Source organism: Rhodnius prolixus, unplaced genomic scaffold, assembly GCF_049639745.1.
Source record: "Rhodnius prolixus isolate KJV_2025 unplaced genomic scaffold, Rpr scaffold_2, whole genome shotgun sequence".
NCBI lineage: Eukaryota > Metazoa > Arthropoda > Insecta > Hemiptera > Reduviidae > Rhodnius > Rhodnius prolixus.
The window spans coordinates 10,927,401-10,951,478 of record NW_027411592.1 but is presented as its reverse complement, the minus strand read 5'-3'; the positions used below and the strand labels follow the sequence as shown (position 1 = coordinate 10,951,478).

At 32.7% G+C, this 24,078-nt stretch overlaps 2 protein-coding genes across 10 annotated transcripts in view; one reads left to right on the top strand and one right to left on the bottom strand.

The window, feature by feature from the left end:
• The window catches only part of LOC141450413 (uncharacterized), a 645,025-nt gene that overhangs the window by 325,824 nt on the left and 295,123 nt on the right, over positions 1-24,078 (bottom strand). The window lies entirely within an intron of this gene.
• LOC141450416 (putative metabolite transport protein YwtG) lies at positions 2,841-23,667 on the top strand. The gene is made up of 5 exons (XM_074120848.1): positions 2,841-3,043; positions 14,399-14,576; positions 19,183-19,711; positions 21,092-21,425; positions 22,838-23,667. Exons 1-5 carry the CDS (start codon positions 2,935-2,937, stop codon positions 23,176-23,178), a joined length of 1,491 nt encoding a protein of 496 aa, XP_073976949.1. The 5' UTR covers positions 2,841-2,934; the 3' UTR covers positions 23,179-23,667.

Sequence of the window (24,078 nt, the reverse complement as noted above, 5' to 3'; positions counted from 1 at the left end):
ATGAAGATAAGTCAGAAAATCCATATTTTACCGGAATATAGAAATAATGTCTTTCCATTATCTCTCGATTTATTATTTCTATTATTATCAATTACGTGGCATTAGAAGAATAATGTTGGCAGTATCAAAACTAGAAATGTGCCATATTACATAACAATTATGATTTATAAATAGATATATTTTTATTCTATTAAATAATGACCACTTTTGGGAGAAGTAGCATTTACGAGTATTATTTCTATTTATAAGATAAGTTGCCTGGAACGAATACGTACACTGGAGAGAAAAACTATCATTAATATATGTACCTTACTCTAACTCACAGAGAGTTTTGCGATCGAGTCAAAATTTGGATTCCAACTCGTATTCAGCGTAAATGTCAGGTTTGAGTCTGAATTCTGTGAGTAATTGAGTAGTCAGCTTAACTCAAAATGGCAGAATTTACTGTTATTTGTAACTTGTTTTTTTAAAAGAAAACTTGCAAAATTGAAGTTAAACTTTGCTCTGACGTTTCAATATATTGTACCTTTTTAATGCTGCATTTATTATCTAACTAAACTTCCGCTGTGGGAGAGAATGTCCACCGAAAGTACGACTATGCTGTACGTTTTTCCAAATGTTTGCTGTAATTTTCTAGACTACGGTAGCTATCTAACGCTGCAGATTGTTGTTTTGCGGCAAGCGTTGTTATTCTGCTCTGTTCTAAGGCTTAGGCATTTGAAATGGAAGTTGTTTTCTGTGTTATTCTTACTATTAGTTAGACTATTGGATATCTTACTCTTAGAATAGGAGAAAAAAATATCAAAAAGTAGAGCCAAAAGTGAAAATAAAACAAATTTATACGTAAACGCCAACATTGAAAACATTTTCCAACTACCCTGCAAACCACCACCTTATAGATTAGACCGTTCCCACTGAGACTCTGACCCCAACTTTGAAATTGGCGCATTACACTCATAGTTTAGTATTTTGCAAACCATGTGAATGCAGCGTAGTTCGACCGCTCTAGCTTCATGCTCCGCACCTCCAGGAAAGCCTTTGTTAGACAGTTTTAGATGTAATTTGTAAATGCACTCCATTAAGTGTAGTAGTACTTAACTCTTCTACCAGTTACCCAGGTCAGTGAAGTCTCTGCAAGATTCTGGATATTCCCCTAGGATGAGATACGCAGCTTTCTAGCCAGTTTTGGTTATGAGCAAGGAGCCATATTTCGGAAGACCATATTCGAAAATTTCTATATTCTTATTTATTGAATAGTACGTGATCTTTAAGAATTGTGCCGTTTATTTTGAAAGTGGGGCAAGTCCATTTTTTGTTATTTCGAGATATTTAAGGTTTTGCGGTTCAATAAATTTAAAAATATTGGTAAATATTAATAGACATATTTTTTTGTTTTTTGTGGTGTTAGATAATATAAGTTTATAATCCAATAGTGTTTATAGTGCTGGCTATGAAAAATAAAGATTTATTATAATTATTGATTTAAATTGATAATATTTCAGTCGTATCAGTCTTTTTTTAACAATAAAAACAAAATACTAATCAATAGTTCCACTATTCTTCTTCTTTTTTAAATCATTTTAGTCCGAATTCAGATTCTGATTCCAAGATTCTTCTTTTATTACCGATTGTCATGGGTCTTATTTCTACAAACATAATAAAATTACTTGCAAATGAGGATTTTATTGAAATGGCGTTATTACCCAGAAAAGCATTTTTATTTTATATTTGTTACCTACCAAATTCACTTTCAGATGCATCAGAGTTATAATTACCGTTGTAATCGGTTTCAGCCATTTTTTCTTTTTATAAAATAAACCACAATCCGTTAAAATTTTTCAAATAATGAAACTTTTTTTCGTACACCGAGAGACAAAACAACACAACTTACTATGATAGTCGATAATATAAGTCGAATGTTATACAATTTACAGTTTTTCAGAGTGTTGCCAATAGTACTAAAATTTCCGGATGTTGATGTTATTATCGAAACACAAAATTAAGATGTACTTATTATTATTAAATAATAATAATATTTTATGAAATATTGTACAATCACCGATTACCAATATCAAAGATGGATAGATAAGACATGATGTTAAACCATCACATTTGCTTCACCGGTTGCTGTATAACCGGAGTTAAATTTTGCTGTACAATTTCAACCTAAGATGGACTTGCACCATTTTTAAATTAAACATATTTACAATATTGTTAAGAGCTAAAACTTCAATCTCCCAAATATTAGGATTCTGATTTTTTTTTACTCTAAATTGTTTACAGATAAAAAGTTCATACTAAGTTTTATCTATAATTACCATTATCTTCATTTTTTCAAAAATGGATTTGACCCACTTTCAAAATAAACGGCTCAATTTTTAGTCTTTTAAAAATTGTCGAAGCGATTTACTAATGTTTTAGTTTTAAGTAATTTTGAAAGAAATCAAAAATTATAGTCCGTACAATTGATGAAATAGAAATAAATAATGGATTGCATCAAAGTCTTCAAACTATATGATTTATTTAGCTCTAAATATTACAATATACTGAGCCAATTACAAGAAAATAATTTACTTCCGTCATGAAAATGTGGGAAAAATGGACAAACGTTAATGTGAACACCATCTAGTAGTTTTATTGTTAGGGCATTTATTTTATTTATTTTTTTGTTTTGTTTTATTACTGACGATGATACACAAACAAACGTGAGAATAAAATACAAGCGAGAACACATACGAACACAGAAATACCTGCAAACACCTATGATTTACGTTTTGTGAGTGTTTGTGTGTCGTCATGACAAATATTCATTCATAGATAAGGGAACAACATTTTAGTAGCGCTCCCTGGCGACAGTCACTCTATACTGAGCCAAACTGGCCGTATTCCGCCTCAGGGCATGTTGTAGCATTTTCATTTTTGTGCTGGACATTCATGTACTTACACTTGGTACAGACACTGAGAATTTTCTTTTGGTTATTACGAGACAACGTTGATATGGTCAACCGGGCACATCTTAGGCAATATTTTGCTTCGTTAGCGTGTAAGTATTTTCTTTTTTTGTTTATTTGTTTGTCCAGTCAGCATCTTTTTATTAATAAGGCCAACAAATATTATTAATTTAAAAACATCCGAACAAAATATATTTATTCATTTTTTACAAAGAGAAGTATTGTGGCCATTTTCAAATTGTAGATATCAAATCTATTCCGGAAATAGCCGTTTTGACGATCCTCTGAGTGCAAATGAGTGACTTTTTCGAATTGATCTGTAACTGGGTATGTAAGTCAGACTGACTAATGGTTTGCGCGGAGTGTTTAGCTTAACTCATAAACGAAATCTCAAAACTTTTTAAATTTGATATTTGGTTTAGATGTCAACGTAGGAACCGAGTATGAACTTTTAGGCAAAGATTAGCCAATCGTAAGTGTCAATTTACTAATGTCGAATGAGTTTTTACATAAATCTTCTCCATTTTCTCTTAAACTCCTCCAAAAAAAAAAATGATTCCAATCGAGTAGTTTTCATTTCACGCATTTTTTTTCCGCGTATATTTTTCTCCAAATTAGCCGCTAAATCTCTTTTGGCGCCGCGACTACAGACGGGCTCGAAAAGCTATGCTAAAGTGGTGCTGTGTTCGATTCCCGGTCTAGGCCTTCAATTTTATTTAACGGTCAATAAAAGGTATTTGCTGAACGCCTCGCGCACGATACCTGATCTTTATTTGGGCGTAATGTCCTTAAGAAATAATCGGCATTACATTTTTGATCAGCCTGGATCTTGAAGAGGTTGTAGCCACTTTCAAAGTGGACCAAAACTTTAAAAAAAAATTTCTTTGTTATACGCTTTTAGTTTTTAATTTCTTAAAGGAAGACGCTAATTTTAAAAACAAGAGAATTAGGTGAAATTAAGTTATTTGAATTGAAACAGGAAACTGCATACATTTCCGCCAAATCTAAAAAGGAATTGTTAAGACAATATATTAAATAAATTATTTTATCGAGAAGAAATCAGTAATAAATTCTGGTTTTTACTTTGGCAAGACTTTCTGGTACTATTTCACCAGCTTCCTGCTTACATTTTCTGTAAACAGTTTGTAAAACTGTTCATTGTACATTGAAATATCAGAAGAAATGAGAATTTGGGTTGTTAATCTCAGAGAATCTATTTTTAATCTAAAAACTAAGATTTAGTTGTGAAAAATTATCTCATCGTTCGATCTCTAATTTGGTTTCATCGAAATCTTTGATGCATACATTTTTATCCAGACGTTCGTATACGAATTATGATCGTGTAATTTTAAAATTTAAATATTTCCACTCAATTTGGTGTTCGGGCTAAATTGTGATTCAATCTTAAACCCTGTTCTTGACGTTGTTAAGCTGCTTTGGGAGACGAACCAGAGGTTTCATTTGTATTCTGAAAATGGAGCATGCTTTTTATTGGCAATCACCTGAATTGAGGAAATAACTTTATGCAAAGGCTACACAACATTTTGAGGTCTAAGGATCCTGAAGTTGTGAATTTGATCACAAATATTGATGAAGAACCGCTCTACGCTATCCTTAATCTACTATACGAGTCAATTTCCTTTAAGATAATTTATTACGTGACAAAATTGTTAAAAAGGTTTTCGTGGTATCTTACAAATTAATGATTGATGCGTTTTATTCCTAATAATATCATTAGTACAGCTGATGTAAGTGGAAAACAAACTTTTCCTGAATGAGAAGATTGCAGAAGAGGCTATTTTCTTTCGATGATTATACCCTTAAGCGAATATTCCAACAGAAATGTTTCAAACAAAAGTTGTAGAGTCTTTTTTTGAGACAATCCCAAAATACTGAAAAATCTATTCATTTTAAGCACCATTTTCTTCAAAATTTCAAAATTTTGTTCCACTTTTGAGAAATAATAATTCTATTTAAATAAAAAATATATTAAACTTACTCATAAATAAAATATTAATAAATAATATCTAAGACCTTGATCGTTAATATCTTCTTACCGTGAAAATAAATCTGACGTTGGATACTGTAAAGATAAACGCGCCGGAAGAAACAATAGACTTCAATGGTATCAACCTTGGGTACTTTAATGTACCCATTGAAATCTGGGTAATATGACCATTTTATCGCTTATCTTGTTACTTATTTCTATTCTACCAAGGAATGCGTCATCAGAGGCTGAACAGAACAAAGAAATTAAAGATTAGTTTAACAAAACGGGAACTGTTCTATAGAAAAAAAGTAGAAAGTTGTTTTTCAATGATTTGTTTACAATCAACAATCAGTTCATTGATATTTTCTTGCCAATCAAAAAAGGTCTTATCAGTAAAAAATTTCATAATGGAATAAACTGGATGGTTTATCGGATGGTTCTTTAAAGTTCTTTGTTACTTTCAGTCGGGTACTGATAGTAGCCGATCAATTAGACCGAAAAGATAAGATAAATTGTGGTACTTAGTTTGATTTCCGATGTTTTATTCTTAGATTTTACTTAATGCTTTAACATGAGAAATTTGTATTAAAGAGTGAATAACTATCGTCTTCCTCTGACCACAATTTCTAATCATCAACCTATCTTATAAATCAGCCTGCCTGAAATAATAAAGAAATTACCAAGTAATTCTAACTTATTATCTAAACTTAAACGTTGATTTGCGATGAGAATTCATTCTTCTTGAAAATATTTAGTGTTTCGGTTTTTAATTTTTTCACAGGAAGTGCATGTTTTGACGTTTTCTGGGTACAAAAACGTAGTTTTTGTTTTGTGACTTACTTCCGGGTGACATAAACGTTCGCATGACTTTCTTTTGTTGCGGTTTATTTAATTTAAACTTTTTTGGAAATTTACTGGAAAGGTAGACATTTTCAACATTTTAGATGTTCAGAATAATAAAAACCCAATATATTTTGCTTCCTAAGGGAATCGTCACAGCTCCTTCAGAACTGTATTAGAAATAAATATTCTATGAACATTTAAAATCATAATTATAGGCTTATTAGGATTATGTCCAAATTTAAAAGGTACCCACTTAGGAAATTTTAGATTATCAAGAGAGCTTTTTGGAACAGAGGCTCTGCCAATAGATTGATAGTCTTTGAACTTGAAATATCTCTAAGGCATTTCGTCCCCTGCAGGAATCACAGCTTAACAACACAAACACAATTACAAAGACAACTCTATTATTCACACAATACAAACCTTGGCTGCAGAGATACTTGGTGGGGAGCAATTACGTATCTCTCAGTTAAACAAACGAATTCTGATCATCACATCTACGCACAATAAAACTATCTGTATTTATAACAAATCTACGCACATTCACGATGCCGCTTACACCGTCACAATAGGGAAGCTGTATAAACTGTTTAGGGTTCTGGAAGGCGAAGGGTTTCTTCTCTTTCCAATACAGATTATTCAATTAATTAGATATACCATTCTTATTAATTGTAACCATTGGTTGGACAGTTGTTTTAGGGATGGTCGTCAAAAACTGCAAGAAGAAGCTGCAGCTAGTAACACGTTATTTTGACCATTTTTCTTCTTTATCTATAAAAAATGAAAACCAAATTAGGTTGGATTTCTGCCTGGGGATGGAGATTTCACAAGACATCTTTATATAATGGGCTCTCCATATTAGACCTTTTGTGAGGAGGAAGAGGGTATCCGATTGATCTCTGACTCAGTTTGGGACGTGAGATCAGATTCAAGGTCTCCAGTTAGGTACCTGTGTTGTAGGATTTTGGGCTCTCTCCATAAGGTCACTAACAGAATCGTTCGTGATTGTTTGGATTGGGTATTGTTCAGTTTTGAACTACTAATCACCTCTTAAAGGTCCTGTTTATGGTAATGTTTTTAGAAAACCAGTTTTCATTGTTATCTAATTCGACATTTTAACATCAGAAGATGGTGGCATGGCTTCTTCTGGACCACATCTAAATAGATTTTGGTTTTTACTTCTTTCTCTTTAAAAACTGTTCATCTATTACTTACATCAGCTGTACTAATGATAGTTCTATTTTAGTATTAAGAATAAAACGCACCAGTCATTAATTTGTTAGATATCTTGCAAACTTTTTTTAACTTTAACAAAAGTTATCACGTAATAATTGATCTTATAGGAAATTGGCTCGTATAGTAGATTAAGGATGGCGTAGAGCGGTTCTTCATCAATATTTGTGATCAAATTCAGATCCTCAGACCTCAAAATGTTGTATGCATAAAGTTATTTCCTCAATTGAGGGGCATGCTCCATTTTCAGAATACATTTGCAAATAAAATCTCTGGTTCATCTCCCAAAGCAGCTTAAAAACGACAAGACATGCCTGTGGATGAGTCTTAGTACTTACTTGCAAATAAAACTAAGTCACATCAAAAGCAACAGAGTAAATATATTATAAGAAATTGAAGGTTAGAAAGGAATAAGTGATTCGAAGCTAGAGGCTATTATTGACCATAAGAAACTAAATTGGATATAAATTTTAATTAAAAACTGTAATTAAACAGCATCTTAGACAGTCCACATTTAACACATTATCTAATTATGTAAATATGGATGTTAAGAGTAACACATGTTGGTAAATAGGTTGTAATTAGTTTACTAATAGCATCTCTGAAAAAATCCTAATCTTATTATCAGTCATAGCTGCTTGAAACCAGTTTCTCCTAACGTTCAAATAAAAGACTTCAGAAGACGGTGGAACAATCTAGCCTCTTCTTCAGGGAACAGATATTTCAATTTGTGTTACCTTGGCAATTATATCTCTAGCAGGAAGAAACGGTATTGTCATCGTTAAGGATTGTTTCCTAAACCTAATTTTGGCAAGGCTAGTGGATCTTCCAGAACCCTAAGGGCTTTCCAGCTCCCTGGTTGAACAAGCCTGGTGTAATGGTGACAAGAAACAGAGAAATTGCTGATATCTTCTTCTTATAAAAAGAGAGGGTGGATTCCCTTAAAGGGTGGAATCAAGAAAATGAAATGAGTTCCCAAGTCAGGGTAATTTAGTTATTGAAATTACAAAGTCTTTCATGAAAGTAGTCCATGGAGTACCAACTCAGTGTCGTCAAGAAGTTCATTTTAAATAGTATAATACTACATTGTTGTTATAACACGTGACCTGCAACCACGAAGACTATCGAGAGAGAGGGATAGAAAATAAAAAGATATAATTTTTTTCGCTTGAACAAACTGAATCTATTAAATGTTCGTGCAGCTTTTAATAAACTACAAAATGAACATCTATTAAGGCAACCGCCAAACAATGGCGCATTCTAAACAACTAATTCAAACAGAAGCTAAATCTCCACTATTATTATACATTGGTTCTGCAAATTTCAAGATCGAGTTTCTTTGAGTTCACATTAATTCAGATCCTGTACGTGTTGTAGACGACATCATATCCGCTCTTAAATTCCGTTTAATGATATTGCATTCTTAATATCATTAAAAACTTCTTTGTTCTCGACTATCACCTGTGGCAGTTTGTACCTATCCTATCTAAAAATGTTCTAAATTATGAAGGTATTGCAGCAAATGCACCCTAAACCGTATATTGTAGATAATTAGCCAATGGTTCTGATTTTAAGTTCGAACAGAATATGCAGGTGGCTCAAAATCGGATTTTTGGGGAACGTCTTAAGATCGATTGCTGAATTTTTATTTGGACATTTTTTCGTTTTGAACTCCTTTTTGGTCATTTTTATGAGTAGAAAGTTAAAAAGATGGTACTTACAATTTCTGTATAAGAACAAATGCCTATAATTTCGGATCTGCTTTGAATGGAGTAAAACAAATGAATGATGGTGCGAACACAATGCCATTCGTTTCGAAAGCGCTTGGCTTTTACTGCTATTTATTACCAATTCCTTAAGTAGCATATTTATGAACTTTTTAGTAATTTAAAAATACTTAAGAATAAAACTACTAGAAACTTTGTATACTGATTGCACTTAGTGTGTTTAAAACTTTTATTGGAAATATTTGTCGAAGAATATGTAAATGGCACGACTGTGAGAGAGCCTGGATACACTTATATCATCTCCTATCACTTAGACACTATTATGGCGAATGTGTTGATAACATTCCTCAAATGAAAATAGCTCTCTGTACTGAATACGATTTACCCACAATTTTCTAGAAAAAAATCTTCTACGATGTTCTCTAAACTTTGTGAATAGGTCGGTGTAAGCTTCCCTCTAAAGTATGGTTTAAATAATTAGATGTAATTAGAAGTAATCGAGCTTCAAAAGATTTGATATTTGGAAAAAAAAATGTGAGTTAAAAAGCTTCAAGATAGAATTAATAGGCTGTCGTTCTGAACTAGATGAGTTCATTAAACAGAGGACGAAGAACTTTTGCCGTTTTTACTGTTGAAATGTTTGTATAAAATTTCTACTATTACATCTGTTTACAAGATGTAAATCAGACAAATTCATAATGTAGATAAGATAGAGGTTTATAAATTTCTTTTCGTTAAACAATCTAGGCTTTTATTCTCGCTATAGTTTTCATTTTTATCGCGAGGCAAAGTAAAGACAACCAGAATGACACATGGACACAACTTTCTCTTGATGAACTCATTATGCAATTTACACCCAGTTAATGGCATCCTCACTGTTTATTAAGATATACCAGAGTTGGCCAAACAGCTGATTACAAAATAATAACTTTCAAATCAAATGGTTACCAAAAGAAAAATCAAGTCGATGACCAATCATTGAAGCAAGTTATCTTGGAAAAGTTACCTATTGTTTTTCACAGCATTGCGGACTTCGGAGTATCCGCAACTGGTGTGATCTACAAGGAAATTGGAAACTATCGTACCATTAATAAAGGCTATCAAATGCCTATTTACTTGATTTTCTTCAAACGTAAGAAGATATTTTGGTAACAATGTTGTGCGAATGTTATAAATATCCTTAACAAAAACTTACAGTTTAAAATGTTAAGTATAAGGGTTGATTGAACGCCAAAAGGTACACAAATCAGCGAGTACTTTTTGTACCTTTTGGATAGATTTTTCTTTTTTTCTATTTTGCAAAGTTACATATCTGCTTTACAGATTTTTTTAAAATTTGGAATAAGCAATTCTATCATTATAACCTGATAAGGTGTTAAGTCGGAACCGTAACTACCACTGGAGAGGTTTTTTTAAAGAATGATTATAGTTGCGGTGCCCAAACCATCCTCAATAACAAATTTTTTTTGAGAAAACGTTTTGAATAAAATAGGAAGGTATTTGTACTTAAGTAACAAAATAAAACTGCGATTTCAGTACTTCCTATTAATTAAGAGGAGAAAGAAAAATAAACTATGATAGCAGTACTTCTCCCTAAAAAGCAAAGAGGCAAAGATTTTTTAATCGAACGACAATTCATTGATTTAAATCTGTTCACTCATTGATAATTTAAACGATTGCAGTAATTCCTCTTAGTAGGTGCAAGAGCATGATAGCACTTCACAGCCACGTAGAGGAGCTTTAACCACTTATTTGAGCTGAATTTTATCAAAATCGGACTAAGCGTTATATAAATATTGGTAGTAATAGTTTTAGAAAGGGCCTTATTTGGGTGGGGCAAACTCCCCTCCTTATGAGGCACAGCGTCGAGGCTTTTAAAGTGCAAATCTGTACAAAATTTCGATTCCAATGACACTTCATTCATGAAAATCGGTTCACGTGTCGATAATTTGAAACGATTGTTATACTTCCTCTTAACAAGTGTAAGAGCTGATCGCCGCTTTAATGTTACGTAGGGGAGCCCTAACCCTATCATCCTACCAAATTTTATCAAAATCGGGCCAAGATTTACAGAGTAATTAGTAATAATAATTTTGAAGGGGGCCTTACATAAAGGGGGCTAACTCCTCTCCCATTCGATGTACAGCGTCGAGACCCCCAAAAGGCACATCTACATAAAATTCCGAATCGAATGACACCTCATTCATGAAAATCGGTTCCAGCGTTTAGGCGCTACGTTGTTTACAAAAAAGGTAACAACAAGAAGAACAACAAGAAGAACAAGAACAAGAAGAACAAGAACAAGAACATTTTCTGAAAATGCCGTTTTTGCTCATTTTTGGCAACTTTTTTCTCGATACCTATTAGATCTAGGTTGTTGCAAAAAAATTACAGTTATAAAGGAGGATTTGCCCTATATTTTAAAGAAAATTTGGGAATTTTATCTTTTATAGAAAAAGAGAAAAAAATTGTCAAAGTTGGGTGTTTTTCAACGTTACGCTTTTCCGTGCAGTTTTTGATGATCAACCCTTATACAACTGTCCTACCGGACAGTTTTAATGATGTGAACCGTGTTAATATATAGTACATTTAACATCTTTACTGGGCTTAAGACGATGTTTAAATATACGTAATATCTTTTTCATTTAATGAGAAAGTAACAAAGGGTGAGAAGGTGAGAATAATGATTTATGTTTAACGTGATTTTTGTTATCTACAGCAATTCTCTTGTAAGTCACTTGCAGAAATAGAGAACCTATAATCTAGAAGAAGCTAAATTCATTATCGGAAATATTAAGCGAACAAAAATAAAATAAATAGCAATGGAAAAAAGTAATAAAAACATATTGTAAAAATATATTGTAGCCAAAGATGGTACTAAAATGTATGGTGACCTTCAAAATTCATAATACGAGTAATTCACTGCTTTTCCATATCCTATAATCTCTTAGATCAACATCCAGGCTTCGCTAGTATAAGTGATTATTGGACTAATAATAGTTTTTAAGGCTAGAATTTTCGCCTTGCGAGATAAATCCTTGATTTGCAGAATCTTTTGAACCGCAAACAGGCATCTACTAGGTGCCCGTTATTCTTGCTTTGATTTCTGCTGTTATAATCGTTAGTATTTGTTATTAAGAGCCGAACAAAATACTACGAATGAAAAATTTTGGAGAAAGTACACATAGGATAGCCGTTATTCAATTAATTACAGAAATGGCCACAGATAACTTAAACAAAATATAAAATCACATAATGATAACCCAAAGGAAAAGGCAGTGACAACATCCGCTATTGTTGACGTAAGATTTTAACCATAATTGAGTAAAACCACTACAGAATCACATTGATCTCCGGAAGCACAACACCGTATTACATTAGCCATTGATGAGTGCCCATGTCTATGCCAATCAAGGGAACTAAGTTACGAAGGTTCTATATTTAATCGAGCAAAGTACAAAACATTAAAGAAAAGATTGAAGTGAGCAATAAATGTACAGCTCGCTAAATTGTAATAAATTTTGCCTGGATTTATTCGGAAAAAAGTTATAAAAATAAGAAATCGTTGAAGAAATATAAAGAAAATCGTTGAGGTTCCTAAAACACGGTAAATACCGTAAAACAAAAAACCAACTTATTTTGCTCGTTCATTAACTCAAATAATTGTTCCAAAAAAACTCGCAGTAATTTTGGATCAAAAACAGAAATTAAAACATTATTTCCTGATGCGAACATCAATAGTCCATAAGACGGAAATGGTAAAATTTATAAATAAGTTGAAGAACAAATTCGATTTAAAAGAAAAATACGTTCAAGTTCAAGAAAAAAAAATAGCCTGCTATTGGAAATTGAAATGATAAAGAGATTGAAATTTCAGGAAGATTTGTTTCCTTAACAAAAGCCAGGAATCTTATTTTATTTTCCATTCCAAAGCAGTATCCAATAAATAACTATACAGGAAAGGGAACATTTCTTTTCTAGCCCTGATTTTTATTTTATACTCTATTTAATGGCGATATTTATAGTTGAGAATGATACACTAACTCGCGTAGAAGATTCAGATTTTTTTTAGGTTTTTATTATTTGTTTTACGTTTGTGATTGCTTTCCTTCGAAAATCTTGTTGTTAATGCATGAATCCTCGCCACGCAACTCCGTAATGCACATTTAGTGGCTTTCGTGAAGTAGTCAAGAGTGATGTCTAGTGAGAGAGAGCTCTCTAGTTCGAAACCTGTGTGTTGGACTACTTTTTATTTATTAGGAAAGTGTTAACAGCAAGGTTTGTGCCTACATAACTTCATATTTCTCTGACTGAGGTACCTTGGGTACGGAATCAACCCTTTTGTCACCAATTAGGAACTTCCGCCCGTTGTCACCGACATTATTATATTTCATTAGAGTGGACTGAGTCACGGTAATTCTTCTATTGTTATTGATCTGCATTATTGCACAAAAAATTACACTTAAAAACGAAGATATGTTCTTCATTTTAAAGGAAATGTTAGCAATGTATCTTTTACAAAACAACTTGCTGCTAACATTTTGTTTTCTAACGAACACCTCTGAATGGGAACAGTTTTCAATTTTCTGATAGAAATACGAACAGAAAACTGTTTTAGGAAATGATAGATTTAAATTCCCAATCGAACATCTTTAAAAGCAATTTGGTCTGAACACTTTTAATACATTTTTCTTACTCGGAATCTTCAACCATATTTAATTTTTACAGTTCCAAGATCGTGAAACAGCCATTACTTTGAAATGACTCTTTTCCATCTAATCTTACCGCTACCCAGAATCCTCTAAAACAAATTTTTTTAGAATATTTATTTAAACAAAAGTAATAGATCCTACATGAATGTGGTACAAACAAAATTTAGAAAAAACCGTAAGAACAAAGTTTAGAAACGATTTCAGAAAAGTGAAAATCCATTTAATGCTTGTAATTTAGAGATTGTAAAATTTTCCTGGCTATATTTCCAAATTAACAGTATATTTTTCCTTAATTTAATTTTGACACAACTCAGCTGTATTTAAGTTTATACAGCTGCTGGCTGTCTTCTACTGGAATGCAAATGTATGAATTTGATTTAATTCTGTTGGTCAAAGTCCAATCTTTTTAGGAATTCAGAGTTGAAGCAGAGTCTACAAATTACCTAATTCATTAATCAAGAAGGAAGAAAGATTATTGCCAATTTCAGTCATGTTGAAAATATGTTCTGACACAATAAATCAGTCACCAAAAATGATGAACAACAATCAACAATGTTAGTCGAAAGTCAGATGACTAAAATTGGCCAAAATCTTTCTTTGTCATCTGATTTAGTTTTCATTAAAAAAAAATTTGTTTTAGTTATTTGAGGAAGCATGGCGATCTTGTTAAGGACCTGTACTTCTTATTCTGACTTAGAGGCTGGTAACCAAACGTTTCAAATCTCCTTCTAACACATAAAGAGAATTTCTTCGTATTTTCCTTTGACCAAAAACTCAGGAGATCTTTCTGCGATCCTGTGGTGAATCTGCAACGAATCTGCAACTGCAGCTAGTCTTATTTAACTTTTCAAAACTTACAATTTCCAACAGTTTTCATGTTTTTTTTCCCCACAGAAAATTAATCACTGTTTAATATTATTGATTTTTAATATTTTTTACCAGGCAATCTAAGTGTAATGGCCTCAGGCACATGTTTCGCTTGGATGGAGCCTCTCACTATGAGAATGTCTACAGAAGGAAGTGATCTATACATCAGCAAGGAGGTGGTGTCCTGGTTAGTGTCAGTGGTGGAAGTCGGTTGTTTAGCCGCCCCCATACCAAGCGGATTGCTGGCCGATAGGTAACAGAATAAACCGATGTTTTGTATGAGTTTGTGGTGCTTACAAAAATCGACTTTTATTATGATTATTATAATTCAATAAAAATTGAACAAAAATAAATAAATAATACATTAAATAAAGTGGTACTTTCAGCCAATCATTTTGGTTAAAACTTGAAAAATTTATCGACTAATTTAACTTATTTTAATATTCCAAGGTGATAAGGGCGTAAATTACATTAAAATGACCCTTAAGTCGAAAGTTTGGATCCTTCCTTCTCCCAGAAAGTACCTTAAATGAATCTTCATTGGAAAATGTTTCGCATAAATGTCACAGATATGGAAGATCAGTTTACAAAATTCAAGTAAAATCATTAGAGCCATTTCTGTTAAAAATTACAAACTTTGGTCAAAAGTTTAAATAAAATAAATGTTAAAAAAATGAGGCTGTAAATTATTTTAAGTTTGACAGAATTATAATATGTATTATTGGCGATAACGTTTATTGTGAATAGATAAATAACGTTATCTATTTCTATGCAGACATCCACTAACCATTGGGCATTCATATGGATGGCTTAGAATATTTAGAATTTGTTTGGATTTATTTAATCGATACATAACTAGTTTGATAAGATCAAACAATTAACTTTCACAAATCTCGACCATTTCTTGGGGGGGGGGGGGAATTAATCTTTTAGCAATTTCAATTTGATTAAAATCTTTTAGCTATAAGTTGGGGAAAAAATAGAATGAAAATCCCAATTATTCTGAAACTGATTTATTAACAAGATAAGCAGTTTTTCTTCTAATTTCTGTCATACAATACTTTTATAACCTTGAATTATATTAATTTTATCATATAACAATGGCGAGTGTAGTAAAGGAAAAGTTGTTTTTCTAAATTGGTCTGTCCGCCCGTACATGTGTCTGCACCATAGTCTAAAAACGGAAAATAGCTAAGTCTAAATGTAGTTTTTGATCTAGGTGCCACCAGTGAACCTAATATTAAGACTTATGGTGAAATCAGTCGATTACTGCAACAATTTTGTGATATTTTTAAAAAAAAAAAAAAATTGTTCCTTCGCTTTTCTTTTGCATACATAATCTAGATGAATAATATTTTCCCAGAAAAATGTATGCAAGAGCATTTCTAAGAGAGATGGGAGTGGTTAAGTGTTCGACTATTGTGCCTTTTCAGAGAAATGTAATTATTATTATGTAGTTGCATACAGTTTGTAAGATCCGTTTTTTGCTCATGAATTAGTCTCAGATGGTAATTTTATGTTTTACTACTTTTTATTAAAGACATTTCAGTTTCCTTTCGATCGTCACCATCGATCGTCAGAGGAAATATTTTATTTGAAATTCTATTTTGTTTATTTCCAAATACGTGTTATTTTTTCATTTTTTTAATTGTTTTTATCAGCATCGATTATTATTTAATATTTTTGAATTATTGTGATATTACTTCATGTAACATACTTGACAATCTAACTGTAACATAAATATCAGTTAATATCATTTTTCTATAATAATTTGACGCACGTTATTAATTCTTTTAGTTTGTTAAATATGAATTTTTAAGTTAAGACTTGGCTGAGGAGAGTGTTGAAATGATCTTATTGATGCCTAAATTCTGATCATATTGATGCCTAAATTCTGATCGTATTGATGCCTAAATTCTGATCGTATTGATGCCTAAATTCTGATCGTATTGATGCCTAAATTCTGATCGTATTGATGCCTAAATTCTGATCATATTGATGCCTAAATTCTGATCATATTGATGCCTAAATTCTGATCGTATTGATGCCTAAATTCTGATCATATTGATGCCTAAATTCTGATCATATTGATGCTTAAATTCTGATCATATTGATGCCTAAATTCTGATCTTATTGTTGCCTAAATTCTGATCGTATTGATGCCTAAATTCTGATCATATTGATGCCTAAATTCTGATCATATTGATGCCTAAATTCTGATCATATTGATGCCTAAATTCTGATCGTATTGATGCCTAAATTCTGATCGTATTGATGCCTAAATTCTGATCGTATTGATGCCTAAATTCTGATCGTATTGATGCCTAAATTCTGATCATATTGATGCCTAAATTCTGATCATATTGATGCTTAAATTCTGATCGTATTGATGCCTAAATTCTGATTCTGTTTCTAATTTCCTGCCAGATGTAGTTTATATACGTAAAAATTCCAACTAAGGTGTTTTAAAATTTATCGCTTCTTCGAAACACTGCACACTGAACAGCATATTTCCAAATCTTCTTGTAATCGAACTAGTCACTTTGTAACCAGTCCGTAACCTGCGGCCTCCAGTGTTCCCAACTCCTGGATAATCTTTTTCAAAGGCTGAAATTGCCATTGATGATTATTAAATATAACTCAACCTAGGTTGATGCGAGAGTCTAATTAGCCAAAGATCATCCTGTCTTTACTGGAAACTCGTTGGACCGTAAATTAAGCCTATATTCATACTGACTAGTCTTGATCAACTGTAATAGTTGCTTACGGATATTTGGACGACACTGTCTCGCGTGTCACGAGAGGCGACATCTTTAATTAAAATTCTGAACACTTGAATACTAATTATATCATATATTGTCCTTTGCTTCGTGACATTAGAAACATATCACTACTATTACTTAAACAAGTCCTTAACATAGTCATTTAGTCGTTCAGTGAGAATATTCCTTGAAATTGAGTATCTTTTCATTCAACAATTTATTTTCCCCCTTACAATTTCCGTCCCCTTCCATTAAGATTTGTTGTTACATCATTTTATTTGAATTTTCTCACGAAGTTGAACATTTAAATGCCATTCTTACAGAAGTATAAACAACCATCTTGTCCATTATACTGTCATCGTGTTTTGTGACGTAGTATTCTTATTTTTTAGATTCCTTTGATTGAAAACGCTTTTATCGGGCCTCTTTATTGATTATGCTTATTGTTAAATTAAATGTTAAATGTTTAATATTAAATTTAATGTTTGAAAGTCATTGGCTTTGTTTGTTAGTTGTTTTGAGTTAAGCCTGTAAAGATTACTTAACCAAAAATCGATACACCAGAAATGCAATTTTTTTCAGAATACATTTATTGGACTTTTGGAATTTTCTCTAATTGAAAGAAATATATCGAAACATCTTCGATAAGATCCATAATGGCTGTGATTCCAAAACATGAAATTTTCAAATTTTAGATTTTAAATCAAAGTGTATTCTAAAAACTGTAATGCAAAAAAGTGAAGTCGAAATCTGAAAAGTCCGAGACCGGTCAGAGATGCAATAAAAACAGATGCTACGACGGCTGACATAAAAGATATTAGCCAGCACTGCAAACCTAATGAAATTAAAAGTTACTGCGATTTACGATTTCTCAAATTTTTGTTGCAGGCAAGAAGAAAAAAAACAAATTTGAAATAAGTATTAAACAAATTGGTTGCACTTAAATGGCCGAAAATTGTTGTCTAATTAGTTTAAAAACGGTTTAGTTTGGTTAAAAGTTAGTTTATTTGTTATAGACTGCATTTAAACTCCTTCACTCAGTGAGTATAGTAGCCCGCAATACAGAACAGTAAGCACATTGGCATCCTCTAAACTTTACAGGGGTAGCCTTGTTTACTCTTAATTTAAAAAGATTTTTCCTTAATTCAGATTTCCAAGTTACAATTTTAACGTTTTCACTAACTTGTACTTTTTACTAAATTTATTGCCTCAAGTCGATCATACATCTTATCTCTTAGTAATTTAATAAATAGGAAATTATCAATAATGAAACGAAAATAATATTAAGTTATTGTAATAAAAAAATTTAATGTCAGCGATGTTTAGTGGGAACGAATCAGCTAAGTGGTTAGCATACTGGATTCCCACGCCGAGATCCCAGTTTTGAATCCAGTTCCCAGCTTTTAAATTTTCTCTTTCTTAAAGCTCAGTGACTTGTGGACAGTGTTACCTGTAAAGTACACCTCTAAAAGGTCTGGGGAAATCTAAGGAATTCGGGAAGACGGCTGGTTGGGGTAACCACTCTCTGGCACCAGGGAAGACATATCTTGTCCTAAGACTTGATCACTTTCGAGGATCCTTAGAAAGAGAAAAGGGCTGACGGATGGGAGGTGACCATTCCATAAATCCATAATCTGATCTCTTAGCTGGACTTCCTTTGTCTACCACTCAGCCAGAATGGAATTGCGAAGTCGCCAAATTTTTCAATATTTGGATTTTTTTGATTTTTTTCCTTTTTGATCGAAAACAGTTGTTTTGTAGAACGTAGTCTGTTCGTTTGAGAGTGAGTGTGTATGTGAATAAAGAATCCCAAAAATCAAAAATTCCCGGAAACTTCAGTTTATACCAAATTTGGGATACTCTCATGAAATTTGATCTTATTCGCGCTATCAAAATCTCCAAATCAGATTATCTTCAATTGCAAAAGAAATGTCTTTAACTATTTTTGCGATTTCCCAGCAATAATAATTTAATAGTGATGTCACTCTGCAGTGACGTGTTGTATAAGTAGAACTAGCCTATATTTTTTTTAATTAAATAATAGCGTAGTTATACTATTAAACAATTATAATTTAGTAAAAATAATTTTGTTGACAGATATGGCCGAAAGAAGGTACTATTAGGCACGAGTCCGATGATCTTGGTCAGCTGGATGTTGGTGCTGTTTTCATGGTCATGGGAAATGCTGACATTTGTGCGCATGCTCCAAGGACTGGCCATCGGCACTGTGTTCACTGTGGCGCCAATGTATATTGCCGAAATCTCGGAGCCGGAAATTAGAGGTCAACTCAGCGGTCATTTCCAGACCACCTGGTATCTGGGCATTCTATATGTGTATATCGCTGGAAAATTGTTGGCATTAGACGAATATATAGCCATCTGTCTAGCGGCGGCCATTCTATTCGCTATCGTTTTCTTTAATGTACCTGAATCACCGTACTATCTACTGATGAAAGGCAAAGATGATGATGCAGCTGCATCGTTAGCATGGTGTCGCTCCTACAGGGATACTAAAGATGAGTTTGAAGAACTCAAGAAAGCTGTGAACGAAGATATGTCTAATAAAGGCGGATGGAAAGATTTGTTTGCCACGAAGAAAGATCGGAAAGCTTTTTTCCTAGTACAGGTTAGGTATTTCCGCTGTACCTTGTAATAATAATAGTATTATTGTAATAATATTATATTTTATTTGCCTAAAGAAGAATACATCTTGTGGCAAGGAGGCTGTCCTGCACATGTACAACATTTTACAAAAATTAAGTAATCTTAAATTAAAAATTAAGAACAATTAAATCCTGAATTACTGGAAAATAATTAAAATATAGAATAACAATATATAAAGAACAGATACATATAATTTAAGTAAAAAGAACTACTTAGATACAGCTACTCTGATAAAATGAACTATAAATTCAACAACACCCTGCTGACAAAGAACATTTAGTAAACTTTTAATTTATTGAATATATAAATATACATATAGAAAGAGCACACGTTTTCTACTACTGTTCCAGCCTTAGCTGGAGTGCTTGAATAGTGTAAAGAAAAATATTAATAATAGTATTAATAAATAAATAATAGTGGGAAGCAATTAGCTCAGTGGTTAATCCCAGGTTCGAATCCAGCTGCTGATTTTCTCTTTTTCCAGGAGCTTCTTACAGCTCACTGTCCGGTTGTGAAAGAACAGTGTAACGAAGGCCGGCAGTACTCTAGTACTGCTTCGGGCACCAATATCTTCAGATGTTGATGTGCCTTAAATTAAAAAATATGAACTTATAAAACTTATAAATGAATAGACATATAAACGCTGGAGTTATTGGTGCTACACACTTCTCATTTCTCTTAAAAAGGTAGTAGGAGCCGTTTTCGAGAGAAAATCTAAATTAACTGAAAAATAAAACAGAACTAGGACCAATTTTTAAATAGAGCTTCAAAAATGAAGGAAAAATTGGAAATATTAGCTAGAAAGACCAGCAAAGTGTGTTTTTTGGCCGATATCTCTGGCAGTGCTTATTCTGGTTTTGATTTCCGGCGGTTTGAGTAACTGTCTTATTTATGAAAAACGCTTTTTTTTCTAGCTCACTAGACCTAAAATGGACATTTAGGGACTAAACTCAAATCAGAAAACAGTATTTGGTGTTTTTCTTTCTTTCGAGGATTAATGTAAAGTAAATGAAAATTATGAAAAAAGGAAAAACAGTATTGTTAAAAGGGAAATTAAAATAATATGCAAATTAAGGAAAGAACTAATGGAAAAACTATGTCCAACTTTTCTAACTTATTCCCCAAGAAAAGAACAACCTTTTCTAAAGATCTGGAATTAGTAAATATTTTTTAGATCCGTCAGGGCGAATTAGCTCTTTGTGAAATACTATAAAATTCATGCGAGAGTTAATCTAGACTGTTATTACCCGATGTTGAGATCTAATTTTTAGAATACTTACCTAAATACTTATTGTTTTTAATTAAAGTTAATATGTGTTTGTTTGTTGATTGTTGAAGGTAGGTGGTGTGCATAACTAGATTCATGACCGGCATGCCTTCCTTGGTCAACTACGCCACGGAAACGTTTGCAGAAAGTTCTGGCGGATTGTTCACCAAAGATCAGCTGACCATTGCTCTGGGCACTCTGCTAACTTTAATCGCCGTACTCTCGGCATTTCTGTCCGATCTGTTTGGACGACGCACACTACTCTTGTGGTCCTCGTTTGGATGTGCAGTATCACATTTTTTGCTCGGCCTGTATTACTTCATGTATAGTTCACTAAAAATAGATGTGAATCCATACTCGTGGGCCTTGTACGCTGGACTTGTTGGATTTTGCTTCTTTTCAGATATAGGTTAGTAGGAATTCATTAAATAATTCAAGGAAAGCGAAAAAAAGAAAATCACAGACAACACAAAGTGATTTTCCGTTTAAGGGCCATCAGAAAAACGTCTTTAAAGACTCAAACGTTTTCCTTTTTACTATTTAGTTTTATTAGCTTTCTTTGAAATGTCAAGGGAAACATTATTAACTACATTTCTGAGATTTCCGATTTCTTGCATTGTTGCGCTGTTACAGAAATATTCCCTCTGCGTTACTACATACATCACCACTATTTACGGTTTTGTAAGTTCAAGGAATTAATGGTCAACATTACCAATTGATTGTTCGAAGAACATCTAGTAACCTTAGTAAAACCCTTTACTTTCTTCTGCGATGTGCATTGTCATTGATCGGTAATTTTGTCATTGGTTCGAGTTGTCACTAGAATTCTTATATGCAAAGAAAATCGAAGGGGCAGACTCATTCAGGCCAAAAATCTCCAACACTCGTAATCAAAGACTTTTCTTAAATTTAAGATGCGTCACTTTCGGCTTGCGGACAGTATTCTCTCGTTGTAGACAACAGTGCCCATCATTTGAACTGTAAGATGTTTCAAAGAAGATAAAATCTAAGTTCCAGCCGCTGCAGTTGAGCCAGAAATATTCGGGTAGAAATCCAGTGCACTATGCACTCAAGCTAAGTCTTGCTTGAATTTTATATTAATTAATTTTAAGAAGGGAAGTTATAAATTTAAAAAATGCATTTATTTAGATAAGTTTAAACCTTTTTCTCCTTTACCACTGCATTTTCTTGGGTCGCTACAAGTATCGTAAGGGGCCCTGCTTAATCTAAATTAGAGCTAGAGGCTCCTTTGGGAAGAAACTGCACTTGGATAGATTCTGTCTTCCGTAAAATACAACGCATGGATTCCTAAACAAGAAAGAATGGGAAGACAGAATTATAACTTCAGAACCAATCTGGCTCCAGATTGCAACCGTTAATGGTTAGGAACCCAGAAAAGGAGGTAAAACATGAGTTCGTGGTTAGCGCCATTCTTGGTTGTTTCTTCCACAAAAACAAAGGCCCTGCTTTAATCCTTCTTGACATTTTTTTTGAGCAATTACAGTGAAAAGTGATCCTCAAAATGTAAAAATTTTTTGCCAAACATGAGGAACTCATTTTTCTAATATTTTTTTCAACTTTCCAATGAGCTTTAAACAATCCAAAAAGCAGTATGGCTAATGTCCATTTGCTTCGTTAACCTTCGAAAGGCTACCACTGTCGAGTTTAGCCTTCTCCAATATTCGCATCAGATGGTGTTTGAATTTAAGAGCAGGAAACGTCAGGCATTTGTTTCTTTTTGTTGCATAAAATATTTGTTGAACATACTAATTCAGTCTGCCATTTTGATTTCTTAATAAACTTTTCTACCTGTTTTAATAGGTTTAGGTCCACTGGTGCAAACGCTGCAAGCCGAATTATTCCCGTCAAATACTCGGGCACTTGGTGGTGGCATCTCTGAGGTTACAGCGGCTGCTGCTAGTTTTGTAAATTTGAAAATCTATCAACCAGTCACTAATAATATTGGCCTTTATTTCAACTTTTGGATATATTGTATATTCTCATTGGCTGGTGCAATTCTTATTTGGATTTACGCTGCAGAAACAGCTGGTAAAAGTTTAGCACAAATTCAGGTGGATTTGAAGAAAGAAGAGACCTGTGAAGAAGAACAGAGCAGTGAACAGCAAAGAAATGAAGAAAGTTTTAAAAGATGTCAATGTTGAGCTCGTGAAAAAAGGGCGAAATTGCGTCTAACAATCCTCTACGATAACTGTGACTGCTCATACGAGGAAATAATGATTGCTTCGAGGGGGTTCCTTACGGCAGTCAGTAAGATATCACCTTTATGTAACAATGTTCTGGGTATCTCTAAAAGAAAAAAGCACAGCCAATGCAATATCGCTTGAATATTGTGAAAGGTAATTTTTGAAAGAGATGTCTCGTACTTTCTAACATAAAGCTGATATTTTACTCGCAGTCTATATTTTAAGTATATATTCATGTTTTATTTATTACAAAAAATAAATATGATTGATATTGTTAATTCACCCCCTGACGACTGTATTAACTATTTATTTATGTACAAAAAGTATCTAAATTTTTATAAATACATTAAATAAAAAAATTAATAAAATTTAGAACCGCCCATTTTTAAAATTTTCGTCTTTCTATGTTTTATTTATGAATAAAGACTTTTCTTTTTTAACTATAAATTTTTTTCGCTACTTCCTCTTAAGTAAGAGAATCATGCACAAATTTTATTTCTTAGTTTTCACCGGAAAGAATTATCGATTTCACTGAATCGATTTTTTGTAGTCTCGAAAAAACTTTAACGATTTTCGCTAAACTTATAAGCCAATGGCACTTATGCAGATCATAAGTTTTATATAGAACAACAGGGGGAAATGCTTATTACAGGCAATTCCTGAGGAGAAATGGGTATAGCTTTCCCGAATGAAAGCTATTGCTGGAAAAAATGTGATGTTTAGAATGTCAATCAATAAATACCTTTCAAAAACGTAAATTTTTCCAATGTATATTTGATAGTTTTTTATTACCAGCAACTATTTCGATACAGATATTAATATTTAGATATAATTATTAATCTCAGGGAAGTGTGCCTT

What these genes read in the sequence shown, in the direction of transcription:
- LOC141450416 (XM_074120848.1), top strand. Translation starts at nt 2,935, where the DNA reads ATGTACTTACACTTGGTACAGACACTGAGAATTTTCTTTTGGTTATTA. An exon ending in AAGCTTTTTTCCTAGTACAG is followed by an intron (nt 19,712 to 21,091) that starts GTTAGGTATTTC and finishes TGTTGAAGGTAG; the next exon opens with GTGGTGTGCATAACTAGATT. An exon ending in TTGCTTCTTTTCAGATATAG is followed by an intron (nt 21,426 to 22,837) that starts GTTAGTAGGAAT and finishes CTGTTTTAATAG; the next exon opens with GTTTAGGTCCACTGGTGCAA.